The sequence below is a fragment of the Dasypus novemcinctus genome, chromosome 22 (assembly GCF_030445035.2).
Source record: "Dasypus novemcinctus isolate mDasNov1 chromosome 22, mDasNov1.1.hap2, whole genome shotgun sequence".
Taxonomy (NCBI): domain Eukaryota; kingdom Metazoa; phylum Chordata; class Mammalia; order Cingulata; family Dasypodidae; genus Dasypus; species Dasypus novemcinctus.
In genome coordinates, this window is record NC_080694.1 from 38,109,541 (window position 1) to 38,130,675 (window position 21,135).

General features: G+C 41.4%; 1 protein-coding gene across 2 annotated transcripts in view; it reads right to left on the reverse strand.

The window, feature by feature from the left end:
• F13A1 (coagulation factor XIII A chain) overlaps nt 1-20,711 on the reverse strand; it is a 167,072-nt gene extending 146,361 nt beyond the window's left edge. Inside the window, exons 1-3 of one of the 2 annotated variants that reach the window (XM_058285190.2) lie at nt 20,628-20,711; nt 18,098-18,242; nt 2,473-2,661 (exon numbers count right to left, since the gene is read on the reverse strand). In XM_058285190.2, coding sequence (XP_058141173.1) covers nt 2,473-2,661; nt 18,098-18,227 — 319 coding nt within the window. In that variant the 5' untranslated portion in view covers nt 18,228-18,242; nt 20,628-20,711. Of the gene's footprint in view, nt 1-2,472; nt 2,662-18,097; nt 18,246-20,627 lie in introns of both variants that reach the window. The other variant, XM_058285191.2, reaches the window with a different exon arrangement.
• Nucleotides 20,712-21,135: the final 424 nt, after the last annotated feature.

A 21,135-nucleotide genomic window follows, 5' to 3' on the forward strand; every position in this document is an offset into this window, starting at 1 on the left:
CCACAATATATTCGACCATTCCACTACTGATATATACTTATTTTATTAATTTTAATTTCTAAGAATGGAATTGCTGGGCTAAAGGTCACATACCTTTCTAATATTAATAGACATGGTCAAATTGCTTTCCAAAACAGTTATAAAATTCAACATTTCTATCAACATTATATATAAAAGTATGCTTTTTTCTCACATAGCAGGAATAGATATTACAGCTTTCTCCAAATTTTTATTTATAATTCTGGTAAATATTCTTTTCATTTGCTTTCCTGGTCTATTTATAGTAAATAGATGCTCTATAGTAAATTTGAGCATCTTTTCATAGGTTTATTGACCATGTGAATTTTCTCTTTTGTAAATTATCTCATTTCCTTTGCATACTTTTTGTATTGGTTATCTTTGTATTGTCAAATTGTAAGAGCTTTTTATGTTTTCTATGTTAACCCTTTATCTGTCATAATGTTTTGGATATTTTTCCTAATCTGTCTTTTTTCCATTGACTTTGTGATCATTCACGTTAAATTTTCTTTTAAAATGATTTTGTAAAATTATTTTTTACATTAATAACTGATCCAAAATTTATTATTATTATTATGAATAAGATGAGGGTCAGTTTTTCTTTTGTTTTTTAAAAGATATTTAGATTAAATAAATGTTACTTTAAAAAAATGTAGGAGATTCCTATATGCCCCACTCCTTACCCCTCCCAGACTTTCCCACATGAACACATTATATTTTCTTCCATTTGGAAAGTCAGTTCCAGGATCATTTATAAAAGAAACAATCCCCACCCCCCTAAAACAAACTTCTTTTACACTATTAAGCCAGCAACTATATTAACTTGTCTTATATACTGAGATTATTTCTGGAATCTATTCTGCCCTACCATTATATTTTATAGTACATTCTTTTTGCTAGTTCGATAGAAAATCCTCCATTATTTATTATTCTTTTGTAGAGTTTTCTTGGTTATTGTTAAGTATTTTTTCTTGCAAATAAACTTTAAGATTATTTTATCCAAGTTCAAAAAAAAGCTCCATTGGGACTCTATTGGAAATTCATTGAATTTACATATTAATTTTGGAAGATCTTTTTATTAATATATTGAGCCTTTCCATCAAAGAACATTTATGATCTTTCATTGGTTTTTCGTGTCTTTCATCAAGATTTATCACTGGTTATATAGGTTCTCTGCATTGTTTTTTATATTTAGTCCTGCTTTTTAATAGATGTGATCACTTTTATATATGAAAACTTTTTTTACTTGTATTTCTAGGGCCTTAGTGTTAGAGAAGATAAAAGATATCTATGTTTATGTACCAATCTTCTATCTAGTCATCTTACAAAGTCTTTTTTTTAATACTTGATGTGTTTTTCCTTGAATCTGTTGAGATTTTAGATATACAATCATAGCATTATTAAAATTTATAGTTTTATCTCTTATTTTCCAAAGTAAAGAATTTTTCTTTTCTTATAATGATCATTTTCTAAAACCTTTAAAGCAATGTTTTTTTTAAAGGAATGGTGATAGCCGGCATTCCTGTCTAATTTCTGATTTTAATTAAAATGATTAATTTTTTTGCCAGTTAGAATACTAACAGCTGTTGGTTTGGGGGTAAATAAACTTCATTAAAATTGAGTTTTCTTCTACTTTTATTTTACTTAAAGTTTTTTTTTTCTTTTTAAAAATACCTGCAGAATTTTATCATATACCTATTCAGTGTCTTTTGATTTGATCACCGGATTTTTCTCCCTTTATTAATGTATAGGATTATATAGACATTGTACCATGCTTGCTTTTTTGTGCATGTGTCTAACTGCTAATCTTTAAATTCCTAGAGAATTACCCACATGTGTCAAATATTGATGTTTAATGAAATTGTTCCATGATCATATATATGAATTTGAGAAGCACTAAACAAAGTTAAATAATGTTACTTCCTGGAACTTTTAAAGCTAATATGCATTGTGAAACTTTGAGAGGAGGTTAAAGCACAAAGTGTTTACTTGACTTATTTGAATTTCATTTTTCAGGGAGCATCCCATGGCACCAGATGAGAGCAGAACCAATTTGGGAAGACGCTTATATGGAAAAAGTATGCTGTTATTTGCAAATATTCTCAGTACATGAAACCAATTAAATCATGAAGGCAGAGATGATACATCAGAAGTCACAACCATAGGATGCCAAAGCCATTAGTTTAGAGAAAATAATTTAATCAACTAACTTTTGGTACCAACTGTACTCACTTTTATTTATACTGGATTTTTGCCTGGGTAGGCTCAAATGACTGAAGTTCTGTCATCATAAAGACCCAGCTTAGAGCAGGCGGCGGTCCTGGGGCTGGAAGAAATCCCAGCTGAGCTAACTGTTAAACTATGACTCTACAAAATAGTGCAACTGCACTTGTCCCCACCCCTCTGTAGGAAGCACCCATGGGGGCAAGCCTCAGGCATGTACACGGTACTCACCAATGACATATTCCACCCTGAAAAGATCATTTCTGGGGTTGTACGGACGATTGAAGTCAATCTGGACGTAGAAAGTCTGTCCTCTGCGTACAATCATGCTGTTGCAGTCATACTTGTTCGTGTGATGATCTATCTTGTTGCTGTCCCAACGCTCCTTGAACAGGTGGACACCCACGACATTAAGATAGTCTATACACAAAGAAAAGCGATAGAGGGAACCCATTAAGTAACGTGAGTTTCAGAACAAACTCAGTGTAGCAGTTTGATATGGTTATGAATTCCACAAATAGATATTGGATTATGTTTGGCATCTGGTCTGTACCTGGGCATGATAGAGTTATGATTAGGGCTTTGATTGGGCCACGTCATTAGGGCATTGAGTCCCTACCCCTTGGAGATAAAAGGTATGGCAAAGGACAGAGTTGGAGCTTTTGATGCAAGGGTTTTTTGATGTTGGAGTTTGATGCTGAAGCCTTAAGCTGGAGCCCCAGAAAGTAAGCTCCCAGATGAAAGAGAAGCCAGCCCCAGGAAGACAGGAACCCTGATAAGCCCTAGGAAGAAAGGAACCCTGAAACCAGAAAGAAGCAAGACCCTGGAAGGGAGGAACCCAGGAAGCCTGAGCCCTCATAGACGTCAGCAGCCCTCTTGCTCCAACACGTGAAAATAGACTTTGGTGAAGGAAGTAGGTCATGCTTTATGGCCTGGAAACTGTAAGCTCCTACCTCAAATAAATACCCTTTATAAAAACCAACCAGTTTCTGATATTTTGCATCAGCACCCCTTTGGCTGACTAATACACTCAGGAAACAAAATGATGCAAGGAAGCACAGTCTATCTGAATGAAATTCTAGACAGGGGGTGAGCAGACTTGTAGGTCAGTCTCAGGTGACATCATTGATTCTGAAAAGAAGTTTTAACTTTTTCCATCTATGATGTCACTTCAGATCACATGGCATTCTTTGGGAATGGTTAGGTCAGTATTTATAATGCCTGTCTTACAGATCTGTATGTAGAAAAACTAGGACCAGAGTTCAAGTCCTCATGCTCTCAGACTCATGCTGGTTTCTGTGACATCAAATGTTCCCTACCATGATCATGTCTCACTTTGTGACGAAGTAGGGATGAGTCAGGCAAGAGTCACTTCAATTCAATTATCTTATCTTTAAAAATGGAGGAATGGAATCTGACAAAGCTTAACAGGATGTTTTAAGGACAATGTTGGCCATTAATCTAAAATTCCCCTCCTACTTCAGAAACCCCTTCCTGTGTAATTCTAGAAGTAGACCTGGTCCCTCAAAGCCAGGAAACAGAGGGAATGGGTCTGGAGAAAGGAAACTGACATTTCTATGAGGTTTTAAGATGCAGAAGGTAAAGCCTCATGTTTCCCTACTTACTAAATGACCAATCTGGAAGGCAAACCTTTGTCAGTCTGACTCCAAAATCCACACTTTTTCCACTGGTTTTTGGGATCAAGGATCTCAATGTCAGTTATCCATTTACTAATTGTCTGACTTTGCCTAAGTCACTTAAACTCCTTTCCTCATCCATAAAGTGAGGACATTAACATTTATTTTCCAGACGACATGAAATACCATATGTGAAGCATCTATCAAACTGGGACACGCTAGCACTGGGTGAAGTTCAGTTCTGCTCCTGCCCTTTCCCATTTCTTTCTGCAAATGATCGTTGAATGTGAAGGTAACTACCCATCCAACTGTAGTTTAGAAGAACCATTCTAGAGACCCGTTTCTGTGTGTGAATTTGGAGTTCTGGAGGGGCATTGAGGAGAGAAGCCTGAGGAGAGGTTCACCAGCCTCTTGCCTTCCCGCCCTTTCTCTGCCTCTGCCCTGCCTCCTGCATGGTTTCCCTCATGGTTGTAAACAGCAAGCACAGAGAGCACAGTTCCTGAGCCCGTGTCCATGTGGAGGACACCTCCTTGAGATATCCAGTGACTTCCTTTTCTTTTGCACAGAATCCCTGGTCCCCTTTGGGCTTCTTTCTTTTCTCACAGAGATTGGACTCCTTAAGTTCTTCCCCAGTTTTAAAGCCTAAGAGTCCCCTGAAACATTCTTGACAAATTCAAAGTTCAGATCACCCCGCGTTTGCCTCTCAAGTCTCATAATGACTCAGGTAAGGTACTTTGCTGCCAAGAATCTGAGTTCGCTCTCCTTTAAAATGGAGCTAATAATACATTGGGAACTTCTATGAAGATAAAATGAGATAATGACACAGTGGGACTGGCACTACGGCTGGCACATGATAGGGCACAGGTTTACTTGGGGCTCCCTGGCGACGTGCTCTGCTGGAGCCACTTTACAAGGATGTGGTGTTCAGTGGGCCGTTCTGACGGCAACATTACGGCAAACGGAAAATGCAAGCTGCAGTTTTATTTTTACCTCATCTCAGAACCCTGTCATGGTACATGGTCCCCTGAAGGGCATTTTCATTCTGTTATGCTGTGGGCTCAACTTGTTTAATTCTCTGGACCTCTTTCTTCCAGGATGCCTCTCTCCTGAGTTCTCTGGCCTTATTAAGATCACAATCCCCAGGGTTGAACCAGCCCAGGAAAGAGCTAGAGAATCATAATGTCCCAGCCGTAAGCAACTTAGTAATCAACTCATCTGGCCCTCTTGGCATAGTATCTTTTAATAATGTTTTAAAAATATGCCTAAAAACCCAAGTCCTCAGAAATAGGTTCAGTCAACTCTCCATTCATCAGTACCAGTGGAAGGAATATACTAATTTTACAGCCTCACAGAATCTTTAAGAGTTCAAAGGCACTTTCTGGACCATCTGTAATACCTGGTATCTGCTGCATGAAACATCTCCATCAAAGTCCTAGTTCTTGGGCTTCTAGCCTCCCTCTGAACAAGGAACTCACTATCTCACAGGGCATACTGTCCCATTTTTAAACACCTCTAATTATTTTGAAAAATCATCTTAGGATGCACTGACATCGGCTTCCCTGTAGTTGTTCACCCAGGGATCCTGAGTCTGATTTCTGGATAAACACAGAATAAGTCTTCTGTTCATGTCATCTGTCACTCGTTAAGTATTTAAAGACTGCAGTTATGGTTCCTCAGAATAAAATATTTTCCATTTTTCGATTACTATTTAAGAAATGATTTCCAGAGCTTTTACCCATGACTCTGTTTTGGAATGCATTCCATTTGGTCAATTTCTAACTTAAAGTGTATTTTCCAGGATAATGTACATTACTCTGGCTGTGGTTTTTCCAGTAAAAACAATAAGACCATCAACTCTTTAAAATAAATAGTATATTTCTATTATTTCAGGTCAAGATATCATCGGTGTGTTGGATACTCTTATTACTGATTTATATCAAATGTTTGGTGAGTCGGAATACATTCTGATGTCATTCCTACCAATAGTGGGTTAAAATTCAATTCAGATTCCTACAAGTCACTCACTCATGTTGTTATTTAGCTATATCTATTTGCACAATTGTTTTCTTCTTTTTGGCCCAATTCAAAGGCCTTATAAGTATTCATATTAAATTTCTTCTTACTGAATTTTGTTATTTTAGACCTGAAGTGTGGACTCAGTATATTTAATATTGTTCCTCCACAAATTCTGTAAGTGTGCTATTTTATGTTGTCATCCAAGACATGGATATAAATGTTGATGAGGCCTCTGCTAAACAAATATATGTTAGGGAAATGCATGGCCATAGATACTAAATAGTGATCAGCTAGCTACAATACAGTATACAATTAGTACTCTGATAAAGGAAGCATAGGGTTCTTGGCGGGAGGCATCTGAGTGGAGCTGCTAACTCAGACTGGAGGAGATCAAGGGAGCGTTCTGGAGGAAGTGATGTATAGGAAGTGATCAGAAAGATGAGTAACTTATCCAGGTGGAAAGGGAGGTGGGGAAGAATGTTTCAGGCAGAGAGAGGAGCATGTGTGACGACTGGGGCAAGACAGGGCATGGTTTAAGAAATTGAACAGTGATTGGTCAGCTGGAGTGTGGTAGCAGGAGCCAGAGTGAAAGAGCAAGCAGGAGCTTGTCCATGCAAGTCCTGTAGTCCCCGTTTCAGACATTGGGCTTTAACTGTATGGGGAATGCAGAGAAGAACCGGAAACAGGAAAACCAACATAATTCAATAAATGCATATCTATGCTTATGCATATTTAGATGACTTCTGGTGACAGGAAGGAAAAAGGATGGGATGGTGGCAGGGATGGAGGTGGGAAGGCCGGTTAGACTGTTGTAGTTCTCCAAGGGAGAGGCAGTGGTGAGTTTAATTTGCCGAGAGGGAGTAAATGCACGAGTCCTGGGGGGGCTCCTAAGATTTGTCCCCTTCCCCTCCTCCTGGTGATCTGCCCCAGTAAATTACCCATTAGCTTTATGGTTTGGCTTCCCAAGCAGCTCTGCCTGTAGGGAAAGATAAAACTGGAGAGGAAGGCTTGAGTAATTTCTTTGGTAGCTCTGATAGCTCTAATGTTCATTATAAACAAAAGCCTTGACTTTAGATCTTTCTACCCCTGTCTAGTGAAGTCAGTCTATCCTTGAAGTAGCACAGGGCAGTGCTGACTCTGTGGGAGACTGTTATTGGAAGAATAAGAATTCCATGTTAAATTAAGTTTGGGAAATGCTGGTGGAACCAACGTTAATTAGGATTCTTCAGTTTAGGATTTAAGGGACACTTTAATATGCTGATGTGCACTGAAAATCTCCTGCAGGTGCAATGTTTTCCAAAATTAAATCGCCGTGGTTTCTTTGTTGGTTTCCTCATAGAATCAGGGATATGCTTTGGAAGATGCCTCACTACTTACTGTGTGACCTCAGAAAAGTTACATAGTCTTCTTATCTTCTCAGTTTTCTTATCTTTAAAATGGGAAAAATTGCATGTAAAGTGCTTTAACACATTGTCTGGAATAGGACATTAATTTTGGGGAATCAAATCCCAACTCTGCCACTCACAAGATTTGTGATCTTGGACAAGTTACATAAACTTTATGTGCCTCAGTTTCCTCATCTGTAAAATGGAGTTATATGGGGATTGAATGAGAAAAATATATCAAGTGTTACATCAAATGCTACCAAGTGCACATGGCATGTGCTGAATAAATGATAGCAATAACAATAATTATGGCCCTGGGCATTTGAGCCAGCCTTAGGAGTCAATGAGTAGACAAATCAGGTGTCTGGGCAGGCTCTTAGAAAGTTAGACTCCTAGCAATGGATAGACATCAAGGGAAAGAATGGCCCTGGGAGGATTTGTAGGACAGGCTTTCAACCCTCCCCCAGCAAGCACACCCTTCTGAACTCACTGTCTTCTGTGCAGACTGGCTTTCTTTTCCTTTCCTGAACTTTGACAGGAGTATGGAATGTTCTCCTCCTCTTAATTCCCAGAGTACACTATTTTTTTTTAACAAAATGTATATTATCATAAACCACTTTGTGTTATCTCTATACAAGTGATTTTATCTGTTGGATTGTAAGCTCCTTGAGGGTAAGACCATGTCTTACTCATTTTGTCACTGGGGATATGTGCACAAATGCCATAGAAATGCATTCATAGGTATTTCTCAATTTGAAACCCAGTGTCTGAAAACTCAGAGCTGGAAGTTGGTTATTCATTTTTAAATGAATCATTCCATTTACTACAGGATTAACCACAAGAGTCATTTAAATACCATTTATCAGACAGTTTCATTCTCAAAATATCCTAGTTATCAGTGCCATGTATTTTGTTGGAGGTGGTGATGTGGTGTTTCGTGACATGAGATCTACAGCTCAACAGTTTTGTTTTAGATTGGAATAAAAATGCCATATTTTCACATATCCCACTTATACTACTCCTAAGAAAGGGTAAGCAAAAAAGATGCTAATGAATTTCTTTGAGTATATAAAACCCTAAGTGCCCCCGACCAAAACCTCAACAATAAGATACCCCTAGATTTATAGATCTTGCTTAGTGAAAAAATATGGAAGAGGTTTTTTTTTAATAATGAAACCTAATATTGTTATGCTTTTAACAACATTTAATTTTAATGTGAGTTTTTGAAAATGTTATTTTTTGAGGATCTTTTTATTCTCTATTGCAATATTACCCTAACAAGCCAATGCCTTCGGGAAGTAAGGAAAAAAACAAATCAGAGGAAATCATGGTGGTAGTCTAAGTGGGAGAAACTGAGGCAGTAATGAATAATGTTTTGTGCTATAATCTCTTAAAAGTAAAAGTACACCTTAAAATAAATTAAACTAAGCAAGTTTTTGTTTTTAGTAACTTGACTAAGATATGTGGGATAGGTTGAATTATGTACCCCAGGGGAAAACGACAAACATGTTCTTAATCCACCCCTGCCGGTATGAACCTGGTCTAAAAGGACCTTTTCAAAATGTTATTTTGAGTTAAGGTGCGGTCAACTGAAGCACGTTGGGCTTTAATCCAGATTACTGGAGCCCTTTATATGCAGAAAACATACAATATGAAAGGTTTAAAACTACACTGAGAGGTCAAGAGTGTAAAGAAATAATATTTCAGTCTGTAGTAAAATATATAAAAATGGACAGAGGGATATCATGCAGGGAGACCTGTCCTTTAGGAGACACGGGGATGGCAGTCAGGTTGTCCTCTCTCAAATGGATTCTTCTAACAGTTCTAGGGGTTTACCAGCAGCTAGCTCAGTACCACGGAACAGGGCAAGGCCCTCCACCCCATACCACTGATTAAACCAAATTTTTTCACTGCTCGTGGATAGTCATACACAGATTAAGCCAAGAACATGGCTCTTACACTATCTGATGATAGCAAGAACCCTACAAAGGGTTGTCATAAATTATGAGCCTAGATATTAAAATACCATAGTTCTTTCTGTCTTCCATTTGGTTTAGTTGTGTTGCTTTTCACATAGTAGGCACTCAAACATTGACTAAGCTGGCATATTATGGGCTTCACAAGATATAGGCGAGATTGAAAGGGACCTCTTATTATTCAGAGGTCTTTGCTGAAAACAGGAAATGAATTTGCTACTTCTCCCTGTCCAAAAACACTTCCGGCAGAATGTAGCAGCTTATTGTTAAGCCACTTTTTTTTTCAGTAGAGATTTTGTAGCTGCAAACTTGGCAGCTCATTCTTTCAAAGTGACAGCTTTCAGAAACTCTATCTAACACAATTTAGCCTAATTTCAAACACATCAGAAAATGGACTGTTGAAGAAAAACTCTTTCCTCATGAACCAGCTGTCTTCGTTTTTTCTACCTTCTCCCTAATATGAAAAAAGTGGATTATTTTCTCCCTACCTTGTAAAAATATTCTTCAGAGAATGATTACTCCTGTCACAGATGGAATCTTGAAATAAGTTAAATGTTTAGGTTCATATTCTAGGAAGTCCCTGGTGAACTCAATTCTCTCTGCAATCTTTGGTGATATTTTTACTAAACTGTAGGCATAAATATTATCCAGGAGGAGGTAGGTCTGTTTAAGTATGTAAAGCACAATAAGATAAAGTGTTCTTTTTCATATTTCTTTTAAAGATCCAAAATATTAAAGTGCAATTAACTAGAATAATGAAATTTTCTTCTTAAGCAGTTTTTTAAAGTTGTTGCTATTAAGATGTCCTGTACCCTAAAATGTTTAAGAAATGCTCAGCTGCTTGAGAGGAAGCTAGAATAAGAGAAATGAGAATAACACCTTCTTCAGGGGTTTCCGACCATCTGGTCTACTTCCCCTCTAGCTTGGACTGTCTCAACAGTCTCCAAATGTATCTCCTTCTCTTCATTTCCCTCACCACTAGAATTACCTTTATAATGCATAATTATAATTCTGTCATGCTGCTGTTTAGAATACTCCCAAGTCTCCTGTTACCTGCAGGATGAAGGCTATGATCTTCAAGGCTGGTTGACTGTGACTCCTGTCTACTTTCACAAGGTTCATCCTGCTCCCTTACCTTCTAGTTATACCACACCTGTTGCTCTTCAAGAAGAAGAGATTTTCTTTCCTGTTCACATGACTTGACATACACTGTTCTTCTGCTGGAATGCACTTCTGCATCTTTGTATGTTTGGAAAACTATTCACCTTTTAAAACTCAACTGAGATGTTCTTTTGTCATGAATGCTTCTTCTCCCTCTCCTTTATTCCTTTGCTTTCTGTGTGATTTCACATTTTGCACAAATCTCTGTTATGGCATATTCGCACTGAATTGCATTTATCTTTTGGTCTTTTTCACCTCCTAAACTGAGAGTTCCTTGAGACATGGGCTGCCATCCTCAACCTTGTTCCCCAACCATAAAAGAGAGCCTAACACCCAAAGGACAATCAACAAATATTTTCTATGAACTGAATGGAAAGATAAAGTGACACAATATAACACCACTTCATAATCATACGTTGAATGGCGTTCTTATTCTTTCAGTAACCTTGACTCCAGAGAGGTTTACTCTGTACAAATGGGACATTGATAATTAACCAGTTAATAAGTTTGTTTAGTTATGACAAGAAGTGGTAGGAAGGCAGGATGTTCAGAAAAGCACAAGACCCCATTAGCTTGATTAATTACTAGATTCCACCTGTATTTTAATTTTTAAGAGACCTGCTTGTTTTCTATTTTGAATCCTTTGCATTAGACCTGTCAAATAAGTAGTACAATGACTGTTGCAAATGATCACCTATTGTTAATAACGCCAAGTCAAACCAGCTAAAGAATATAAATTTACTTTCTGGAACACTAAATTTCCAGTCAAACATGATCTTTGAGGCCAGTAAGGCTACAAAGAGAATTTCAGAAACATGAACTGAGCATGCAAGGACAGTCTATTAGAAATTAATACAAGTACAAATGTTTGGAAGAGATTTTCATAGTACTCTTCCTTGCCAAAATTGCGTTCAAATGGGACATTAAGGATCTCTAAAACCATGCAAGGACACCAAATACCATTGCCGGCTGGCCAATCCTACCTATAGGGTTCCATTGTCACTTCAAATATTTTGATTTTTTCTTAAATATCATGGTGCTGAATGGGAGACGCCTCACATGAGTTTTTGTATTTTGAAATATGTATTTTACTAAAATAATTTCTAACCAAATATTCACCAAAGCTATGGATTAGGGGTATTATACACACTTCGTTTAAAATCGTATTTGGTGATGGATGGTCAGAACTTACACAGGGCTATTCAAAATGCAAAACTTGGCACCTTGTCTCCTTCCCCTCCTTTCCTCTCAGTCATTCTCACAAGAGGAGCTTGATGAAGGGAAGAGCTGTCGCTTAACAGAATTGACAGTTTGACCATAAAACACCGCGTTCCCCCGAGGCAGAGTAGGTGACCAGGGAGAAACAAGTCTCCCTGGAGGCCACTAGTGGCCACTGAGTTAACTACAAGCAGATGGCATTTCGAGCAGGAGACTCTGCCTTCCTAAATTGAGTCCCACTAGCAGAAATGTCTTCGAGAGAATTCAATATATTTAGTGCCAGAACACCTGCATATCTAAATGCTCTTTTAAAAATTAAGTATAAATCTGAAATGTAAAGAAACCAGGAGAGGGACCTCCTTATTCAGATGCTTATATGCTGGCACTGTCTCTCCTAGTCATCTGGAATTTACTGCAATGCTTCCTGGGGGCAGAGATTCTATCCTCATAGCATGTAGCACTTAGCTCATCTATGCAAGAAATATTAAATGAATGTGTGTTTATGAGGTCTGGAATCTGATATTAATAATAAGACGATAATGACTCTAGGGCTGATGAATCATCAATTCCCCAGTGATTGTGTTCATTCATTCATTCTACAGATAGTCATTGGACACACAGGTTGCCTCTGCCAAAGCCTCTAATGAGTATCCCAAAATGTCACTGGGATTGTGGACACATATGACTACCAATTAAATGATGACTGATTTTTCAAAATAATTCAGTGAAGAAACTCCTCTTCACCTCCAAGAATAAAATAAAACAACCCATAGAAATCCCAGTTGTAGTTGCTGTTTTTGTTAATTAGCCTACCTGCTCAGGTTCTCTGGCAGTTTTGATGTCTTTTGGAAACATTTTGCTCAGATTTCAGATTGACAGGTTGTATATGTTCCCCTTAGAAACTGGTGTTCATTTGAGTGGTTTCCTGATCATGTTAGATGATGATGATTTACCAATTATGAGTCAATGAACATTGGTCATGTACTAGGGCTTGTCTACTATCTCAGGCATTATTCATCAGATCCTCATGACAACCTGTGAGCTAAGGAGAGCTTTCATTTTTGCTGATGGGGAAACTGAGGCTCAGGGTACTTGACCTGGGTCCCAGGTTGAGCAAGTGACAGATGTGGGAGGATCTGGTCTTCTGGCTCCAGGACAAGGGAGCTATTTGCTACAATGAGCTGCCAGGCCCCTTACCCTTCTGTACCCTTCTTTTCAATGCTTTTCCTGCCCACTTCTTCTAGCCTTGGTCTCTTTTTCTGGAGCTTGGGATCTTCTCTGTAAAGGTAAAATTTTGCTTGTAAACCAAATAGAGCAAGGTAATTTGTTTGGTAGTTTGATTTGTGCATGTTTTCTAACCTTATATGCATTCTTTAAAAAATTCCTAGAGAAGGCAGAAGGAACAAATTTCAACGGCTTGCTTTGGGCTTCAGTTTCCTAACCTATATCTTGGGGATTTGGATTAGTTGATAGGCAAGTTCCTCTAACTCAGTTCTGGGGTTCTAATGGTAGAGTTTCAGAGCATGAGGCCTTAGCTGGGAGAGGTTGTTCAGAACTACAAGTTTGTCTTGGCTCTTCAAACTGTACTATGCAACTAAGGGTACCCTCCTGTTCTGACACTCCTTGCTCCTCCCCTGTAATCAGGATGGTACCTGATGCAGTGTACTGGATATCTCTGGTTTCACAGTTTAATATCAAATTGTCTAGGCATGATAGTAACACAGTCAAATGGGTCTTCAGTGTCTGGACAGTTATTTGACATGTTAGTAATCAACATTGTCCTTCCCTTTGCTCCTGGATTGCACCCTTCCTACCAAAAGTGACATCAACTTAGAGATTCAACCACGGATCTCTTTTTGATGAGGTGATTAAGCAGAGCCACAGGGTGATTGTGCTAACCTACCCCCAGCAATTGGATGCTGTGATGGTTAGGCTCATGTGTCAACTTGGTTAGGTATTTGTGCCCAGTTGTTCAAGCAAGCACTGGGCTAATTGTAAAACAAGGACATTTATGGAGTTTGGTGGTTGGTGAGTTCATTGTACAGATGGCTGATTACATCTACAATCAGTCAAGGAGAGTGCTGTCAGCAATGAGTGATATTTTATGTAGTCAGTTGAATGCCTTAAAGGGGAAATGATTTCAGCTTTCAGAGAGAATTTCCCAACTCGACTTCGGACAGCCAAACATCTCCTAGGAACTCATCAAGGACCTCATCAGAGCCCCTGGTTTGCAGTTGCTTGAGGAATTTGGATTTGTGCATCCTCATGGTCATGTGAAAGAATTTTATAAAATCTCATACTATTTACAGACATCTCCTGTCGATTCTGTTTCCCTAGAGAACCCTGACTAATACAGCTTGGTAAACAGAAGTGGTTCTTGAGAAACAGAATCTTAAACATGGGATTTCTGAAGTGGTTCTGAGAGTTTTGCCACTGGCTCTTTAATTGGACTAAAGGATACTAATGACTCCCTTTCCAACAATCAAGAGGCCACTAACAGTCCATGGTGTGAGTTGGCAATGGATATACACAAAAAAGCACCACTGGATTCCCCTACTTCCATGCTTATAAGAGGCAAGGATCTGGGTGAGAGTGTTTTCAATACCTTAACAGAGTTTTGTGGAATCAAAAGGTACAATGATGTTGTACCTCCTAGATACTCTATATACATCTGCAAAAGAAAGGGATGAGGTAAAGACGTCAAATTTGCAAATTCAATGCCACATGAATGATACGAATATTTCTAGTGTGTGCTCTGAAAGAAAATCTTGTTTTATGCAGCCACTGACTTGAGATCTCTGAAAACCAGACCTGAAGTCTCATTGTGAGAGTAGCAGAGTTACAGAGGAAACTAAAATCTCAACCTTGCAGGGTATCTGCTGTTAAAGTGAAGGCATTGATTGGAAAGAAGTAGAACCCTGAGGTTTGGGACAAAGACATATGGGATGATGATGGTATTGGTGGGGACATTGGAACCCTAAATTCGGCTGAGACTCAGTCTGTGATGGCCTGTCCTATGGAGATCATACAATGTCAAGCTTCTATCACCCACCTGTCCCAGAGAGTCTGGTTACCAACCAAACTAAGGCCTGCACTGCTTACCTTCTGACCTGCCCCAGGGAGTCTGAACCTCCTCCCAGCCCCAAGGCAAGTCCAGCCAAACTCCAGCAGGCACTGCCCAACCTCCACCCTACCCTGAGGGATCTGCCTTCTGACCCCTGCATGAAAAGATTAATCCATTCTCACCAGATGAAAATGCAAAGGAATGCCTTGAGGTCAGTAGCTTGCAAGGCATTTCTAATTCTTCTCCTTACCCATTCCCACCACCTCTCTTCTCTTCATAGGCTAAAATCATAAACCCCCAAAGGCAAAGTACAAAGTGTGACCCATGAGGAAGTATGCTATACTCAAAAGAACTACATGAGCTTTTAAACTTATATAGACAGAAATCAGGGGAATATGTGTGGGAATGGATATCAAGGGTGTGGGATAATGATGGAAGGAATATAAAGTTGGATCAAGTTGAATTTCTTGATATGGGCCCACTAAGCAGAAATTCTAGATTCAATGTTGTAGCTTGAGGGATTAGAAAGGGCTCTGATAGCAGAACACCAGTAAGTCCACTCTAATCCATACTCTATTCTTCCATCTTGTGGAACTATTGTGAATAGCAATGGAAGAAATTGTAGCATTGATGCATTGATGTGGAGAAAGTGGCCACCGTAGCTGGTGAGGGTAGGGAGAGGGAAGATAAGATATGATGTGGGGGCATTTTCAGGACTTGGAGTTGTCCTGGGTGGTGCTACAGGGACAGATGCTGGACATTGTGAGCCCTGCCATGGCCCACTGGGTGGACTGAGGGAGAGTGTAGACTACAATGTAGACCACTGTCCATGTGGTGCAGCTGTGCTCCAAAATGTATTCACCAAATGCAATGAATGTCCCACCATGATGGAAGAGGTTGTTGATGTGGGAGGAGTGGGGTGAGGGGGGTGGGGGGTACAAGGGGACTTCATATTTTTTGAATGTAACATTCAAAAGAAAATGAAGAAGAAAAAAAAAGACACGTTATAAGCCTCCTGTAAAGGAAGGAAAAAGAATATTCTTGGAAAAAACTAATGGTTTCAATTTTATTCAGCTTAGATGTAATGTCCTTCTGTTTATATAATACCAACTAAATAAATTAATATTATATTTATTAAATCTTTAAGATGATGAAAGTTGTAAGTTCATATTTAATGAAATTAAATTAAAAGAAGGAAATGTAGATCTGCCCTCTCTTCAATGAATAAAGTAAACTTCATTGGTTGCTAAAAAAGAAAGGGCTTTAACAGTTCGTTTGGGAGGCTGACTAATACATGGACCAAAAGATGGTCTAGCATGCCTGAGGCTGAGGAGCCCGATTTGATTTACCCTGGTATAGAGTAGAAGAGGAAATTCAAAGGCTTAGATATTGGAATGCTAGAATGGATTTACCATTTGAAAGCTGCCCCCCCACCCTAGGAATGTCCATAGGACACCCATTTAACCAGGACTGTGAGGAATAAATAAAAACTAACTCCATTTTCCCTGAAGAACTCTGTGGTTTCTCTTCTCTGTAGTTCAGATATTACTGTAGGAACTTGGCCCGTAAAAGTCAAGTATCAGCAGTTAATCATCACAGACAAGGTGGGCATGGCTACTATAATGAAAGGCAGACTCAAAGCAGCACTCAAAAAAGTCTGAATTTCATAGAGCTATGGCACTGGTTAATAGATCATGGGGGCGGCAGACTTGGCCCAGTGGTTAGGGCGTCCGTCTACCACATGGGAGGTCCACGGTTCAAACCCCGGGCCTCCTTGACCCGTGTGCAGCTGGCCCATGCGCAGTGCTGATGCGTGCAAGGAGTGCCCTGCCACGCAGGGGTGTCCCCCGGGTAGGGAGTCCCACGGGCAAGAAGTGCGCCCCGTAAGGAGAGCCGCCCAGGGAGAAAGAAAGTGCAGCCTGCCCAGGAATGGCGCCGCCCACACGGAGAGCTGATACCACAAGATGATGCAACAAAAAGAAACGCAGATTCCCGTGCCGCTGATGACAACAGAAGCGGACAAAGAGCACGCAGCAAATAGACACAGAGAACAGACAACCAGGGTAGGGGGAAGGGGAGAGAAATAAATAAATAAATCTTAAAAAAAAAAATAGATCATGGGGTACCTAGAAGTGAAATACATGGATAGTCTACTAAATTCCTACTTAATCTGTATATGCAGAAGAGTTCTAAGTCAAGTGAACAAAACCCTAACTTGAATTACAGAGAAGATGATACACAGGAAGAGAGAGAGAGAGCTCCATGGACATGGCAGGGGAGAGAACTTTGATCCTGCTGCTCCAGGGAGAAAAGATGAGCCATTTGCCTGATAGTTGGCAGCTGAGCCTGGAAAGAAACTAGCCACGTGCCAGTCTGTAGCTGAGAAAGAGGAAGGCTGAACCCTCACAGTGATCACCCATCATCTTGCTTTAACAAGTGGCAACTGACTTGGGTGAGAAGTATCTCTTATGGTACTTTAAGTTGTACTCTTTAGGGCCTTGTAACTGTAAGCTTTTGCCCTAAATGAGTACCCTTTATAAAAGCCAACAGATTTCTGGTACTTTACATCAGCACTCCATTGACTGACTAATACAGGGTGCTTATTCCCTGGTGAAATGCAACACGGAGGACGTTCAGGATCAAAAGTAGGTTCTAATGAGATGGATGAGTGGTATTGACAAACAGTGTGCTCCGTTAGATGTCATTCAGGGACACGAGCCTGTCCCTGCTACAGCTAAAGGGAACAGAATCTATATGCTCAAACCAGCTTGGGCACCTGTGCCCTGGCTTGGCTGATGGTGCAGGGGTGAATCAGCTGCTGGCAGCTGCCCCCAGAACAGATCCTTCAGGATCAGGTGGAGACGAGAGGCAGGGAAGCAGCTTGCCTTGCCGACTCACCAGGTTGCAGTGGAGATAAGCACAGGGCTTCCATCTCCATTACTGTCAGACTCTGGCACCTCTCACCAGTTCTGATATTCACAGCAATGGATGGAGGAGGGTGGAGGGAAAAGAAAGGAGGTGCAAGCCAGACAATCAAAACAGCCACAATATTTTGGAAGTGGAATCTTCCAGCTAGAGAAAATTCTTAAAAGCTCAGAACAGGAGGGCTGGAAGAGGCCTCAGCTAATCCAACACCCCTTGTTTTAAAGAGGAAATTATGGAGAGGGAGAAAGACAATGAGATCTTACCTAAGGAGACAAGGCTAATAAGTGGCAGAACTGGGACAAGAATCTGGGTCTCAGGTGCTTTCACCACTCCAAAGAGGGTTTTGGATTTCTTTAAAACAAGAGACTAACAAGGAGCATCCTTTTGTGGGACCTCAGTGGAGACAGAGTGCTCTTATCTAGTGCCTATGGGAAGAGGGACCAAGCTAGACCTGGACCAGGTGGACACACGCACCTTGCAAGTTGACGCCCCGGGGCACCAGGCCTTGCAGCTCCTCCGTGGGTAGGTCATCTTCTGCAGCATTGGAGTTGTTGGGTGGTACAGCTCTCCGGCCTCCAAAGGCAGTTCTGGATGGTTCGGACATTCTTAGCTTCACAAGCTTCTTGGGTGAGGGCAGCAAGGCAGAGGATCATGCAGAAAAGGACATGTAAAGTGAGTTCCATTTGATTAAAAAATAGAGAAACAGACCTATCTGTGTGTGATAGTGCTTGAACAGCACATTTTGAGTTTCGCATAAATAAAACCTGAGATATGGCAGTCAGGATTAGTCTAATGATGGAGTACAGTTCCCCAAGGATCTCTGAGAAAGTCTGTGTTTGTTAGAACATATGTAAAGCAGAAAAGGGGGGCACTGATTTGAAGAAGTGAGAAATTCAGAAGATTTTGGAGGGCAGGGATTTTCTCATTGCCTTTTTCTTAATACCTGTGAAAGCTCCATCATGGTAGGAAATGTTTACTACTGTTGTGTATGTACACATATCACATGGTTTGCAGGGTCTAAGTCACTTTCAAGAATAAACTCCAACAACCAAGTCCAAAAAAGTGTTGCCTTCCAATGCATTCAAGTTTGCAATTCAATTCAACCAATATTCATGGAGGACCATGTGATGATAAGGCTAATGTGTCAACTTGGCCAAGTAATGTGTCCATTTGGTCAAGCAAGCACTGGGCTAATTGTAATGTGAGGACATTTCCTAGAATTTAATCATCAGTGTGTTGATTGCATCTTTGGTTGATTACATCTACAATCAACTGAGGAGATTGCCTTCAGCAATGAGTGATGTCTCATCCAATCAGTTGAAGACCTTTAAAAGGAGACAGTATTTCAACATTCAGGGAGAGAAGGCCCATCTCTACTTCAGACAGCCAGCATCTCCTGGGGGATTCTTCAAAGACCTCCATCAAAATTCCTGGCTTGCTGCCTGCCCTATGAAATTTGGATTCCTGTATCCCCACGGTCACATGAAACAGTTTTATAAACTGGCATATCATTTACAGATTATCTCCTGTTGGTTCTGTTTTCCTAGAGAACCCTGACTAAAACAGGCCCACCCTGTTCTGGGCTGTTGTAAACTGGGCACTCAGGATATGTGGTCTAGACACTTCTGGAGTTTACTGTCTAGTGGAGGGTAGGGTGGACACAACAATAATTCATAAGTAAACTGGGTAGTATGTTAGGAGGAGATTAGTGCTTTGGAAAAAGACTGCATGGAGAAAAATAAAGGAGACAGAGTTTGGGCAGGTGAGAAGAAAAGGCAGTTTGCAGTTTTAAATGGGTGGAAAGGGCATGTTATAAATCGACTTATTAATACTTGGCCAGTGGTGCTAGCAGCCGCTGTTGGTCAAAGCATGCTTCCCCTGCCTTTGGAATTTGTGCAAAGAGCCAGTTTAAACACCACACACCTGACCATCAGCACCCAGTAAGTCTTTATTGACCAACTGACCAAATGAGTGGAGACTTTGTTTCTGGCCCCAAATGACATTTCCCTCCTGGATCCCCTTTAATTACCCAGTCATGACTCCTGGGGGACTTGGCTGCTGTGAAAAGCCAGGCACACCCTCCTGGGATGAAGAGTCGCCATTTATAGAGGCAACAAGGGTAGACTGACGCCGAAACGTGTTAAGCGACGGCAGCTGGGCTTGGGACAAGGGACCCACTTCCTAAGGGAGTTGCTCTCGGAAGGAGATAGGAGCCTTTTAGCAGTATGCGGTCTGAATATAGACCCCTGAATATAGAGCTAGGGAGGGGGTAAACTGAGGCAGGAGGAGAGAGGAGAGAGAAGGGAGTTAATGATGGAGAGAAGGCAAGAAAAAGCAGCCCCCCGGTGAGAAGAGGAACAGTGGGGAGCAGGACACAGCAGGGGCAGGCAGGGTTTGGGACAGACAGACAACTGGGGAAGGAGAACTGGCAAGTAGGGAACTTGCCGGGAGTGGGAAGCAGGTGCTGACCAGGTGGAGAAGTCTGCGCAGGTGCCTGGGTGAGTGCAGGCGACAGAAGCCCTCCTTCCCAGGCCAGTCTGGGGGAGGGGACGGGGCTGAAGTTCAGGTCCTGCAGTGGAATGGGAAAGGGACAAGCAGGCGTGGGGAGCCAAGCCCCAGCGCCTTTCCAGCCAAGCAGGCATTCTCGGCTGGCTTCACTGCGCCCGCCCTTGTGCGGTTCCTGCTAAAGAGCCTGCTTTGCTAAGGACAGGGCGACTGTCGTTTGGGGGAGCACGCTCAATTCTCCCATTCCCATTTGGTAGCCTTCTTGGCAAGCAGCGCCCTAAGGAAAGTTTCGTGGATCCCTGAGAAGTCCCGGCTCAGAAGTGGGCAGGCTGGTGCGGAATCAGGGGCGCAGCACGCGGGTGAGAGGTGTGGGGCTGCCTAGACCCCCGCCCGGCCCCGCGCTGCAGCTGCAGCCGCCTGCGGGTCGGCGGGAGACCCCAGGCGACGGGCGCAGCCGACAGGACGCCGGGATGCTCGAACCGTCCGGGGAGCCGCTTACCTGCCGTCCCCTTGGCGGTGCGCTCTCCTAAGCGTGCTCGGTGTGTCTCCGGGGGTACTTCCTCAAAAGGACGCAGGAAAATCTAACGGAAAGTTGGCTCTTAAATAACTTCCTAGCAGCCCTCCCCCTCCTCCCCTCCTCTCCTCCCCCTTCTTCTTGACAGCTGGAGCAAGCAGATTCCAGGACTCTGTATTTGCTTCTGCCTTTCTCCTCTCTGGTTCCAGCAGGTTCCCCTTGCCCCCGCCCAGCAGAAAGCAGCCACCACCCCATCCCCAGTTCTTCCTCCCCCTCTCTGACCTGGTCAACTGGAGTCCCCACTCCCTACCTTCTCAAAGGAACCTCTTTGCATCCAGGGTTCAGAGGCTGGTGTGGCTGGGCAGGTCTGCCCTCGGGCAAGACAGGTCACTCAGAGAACTGTGGCCATGCAAAAAGCAAGAGCAACATGTCCCTCCTGTGCAAATAAGTTTGGGGGCATGTTCTTGAATCATCCACGGAGCCACATCTCCCA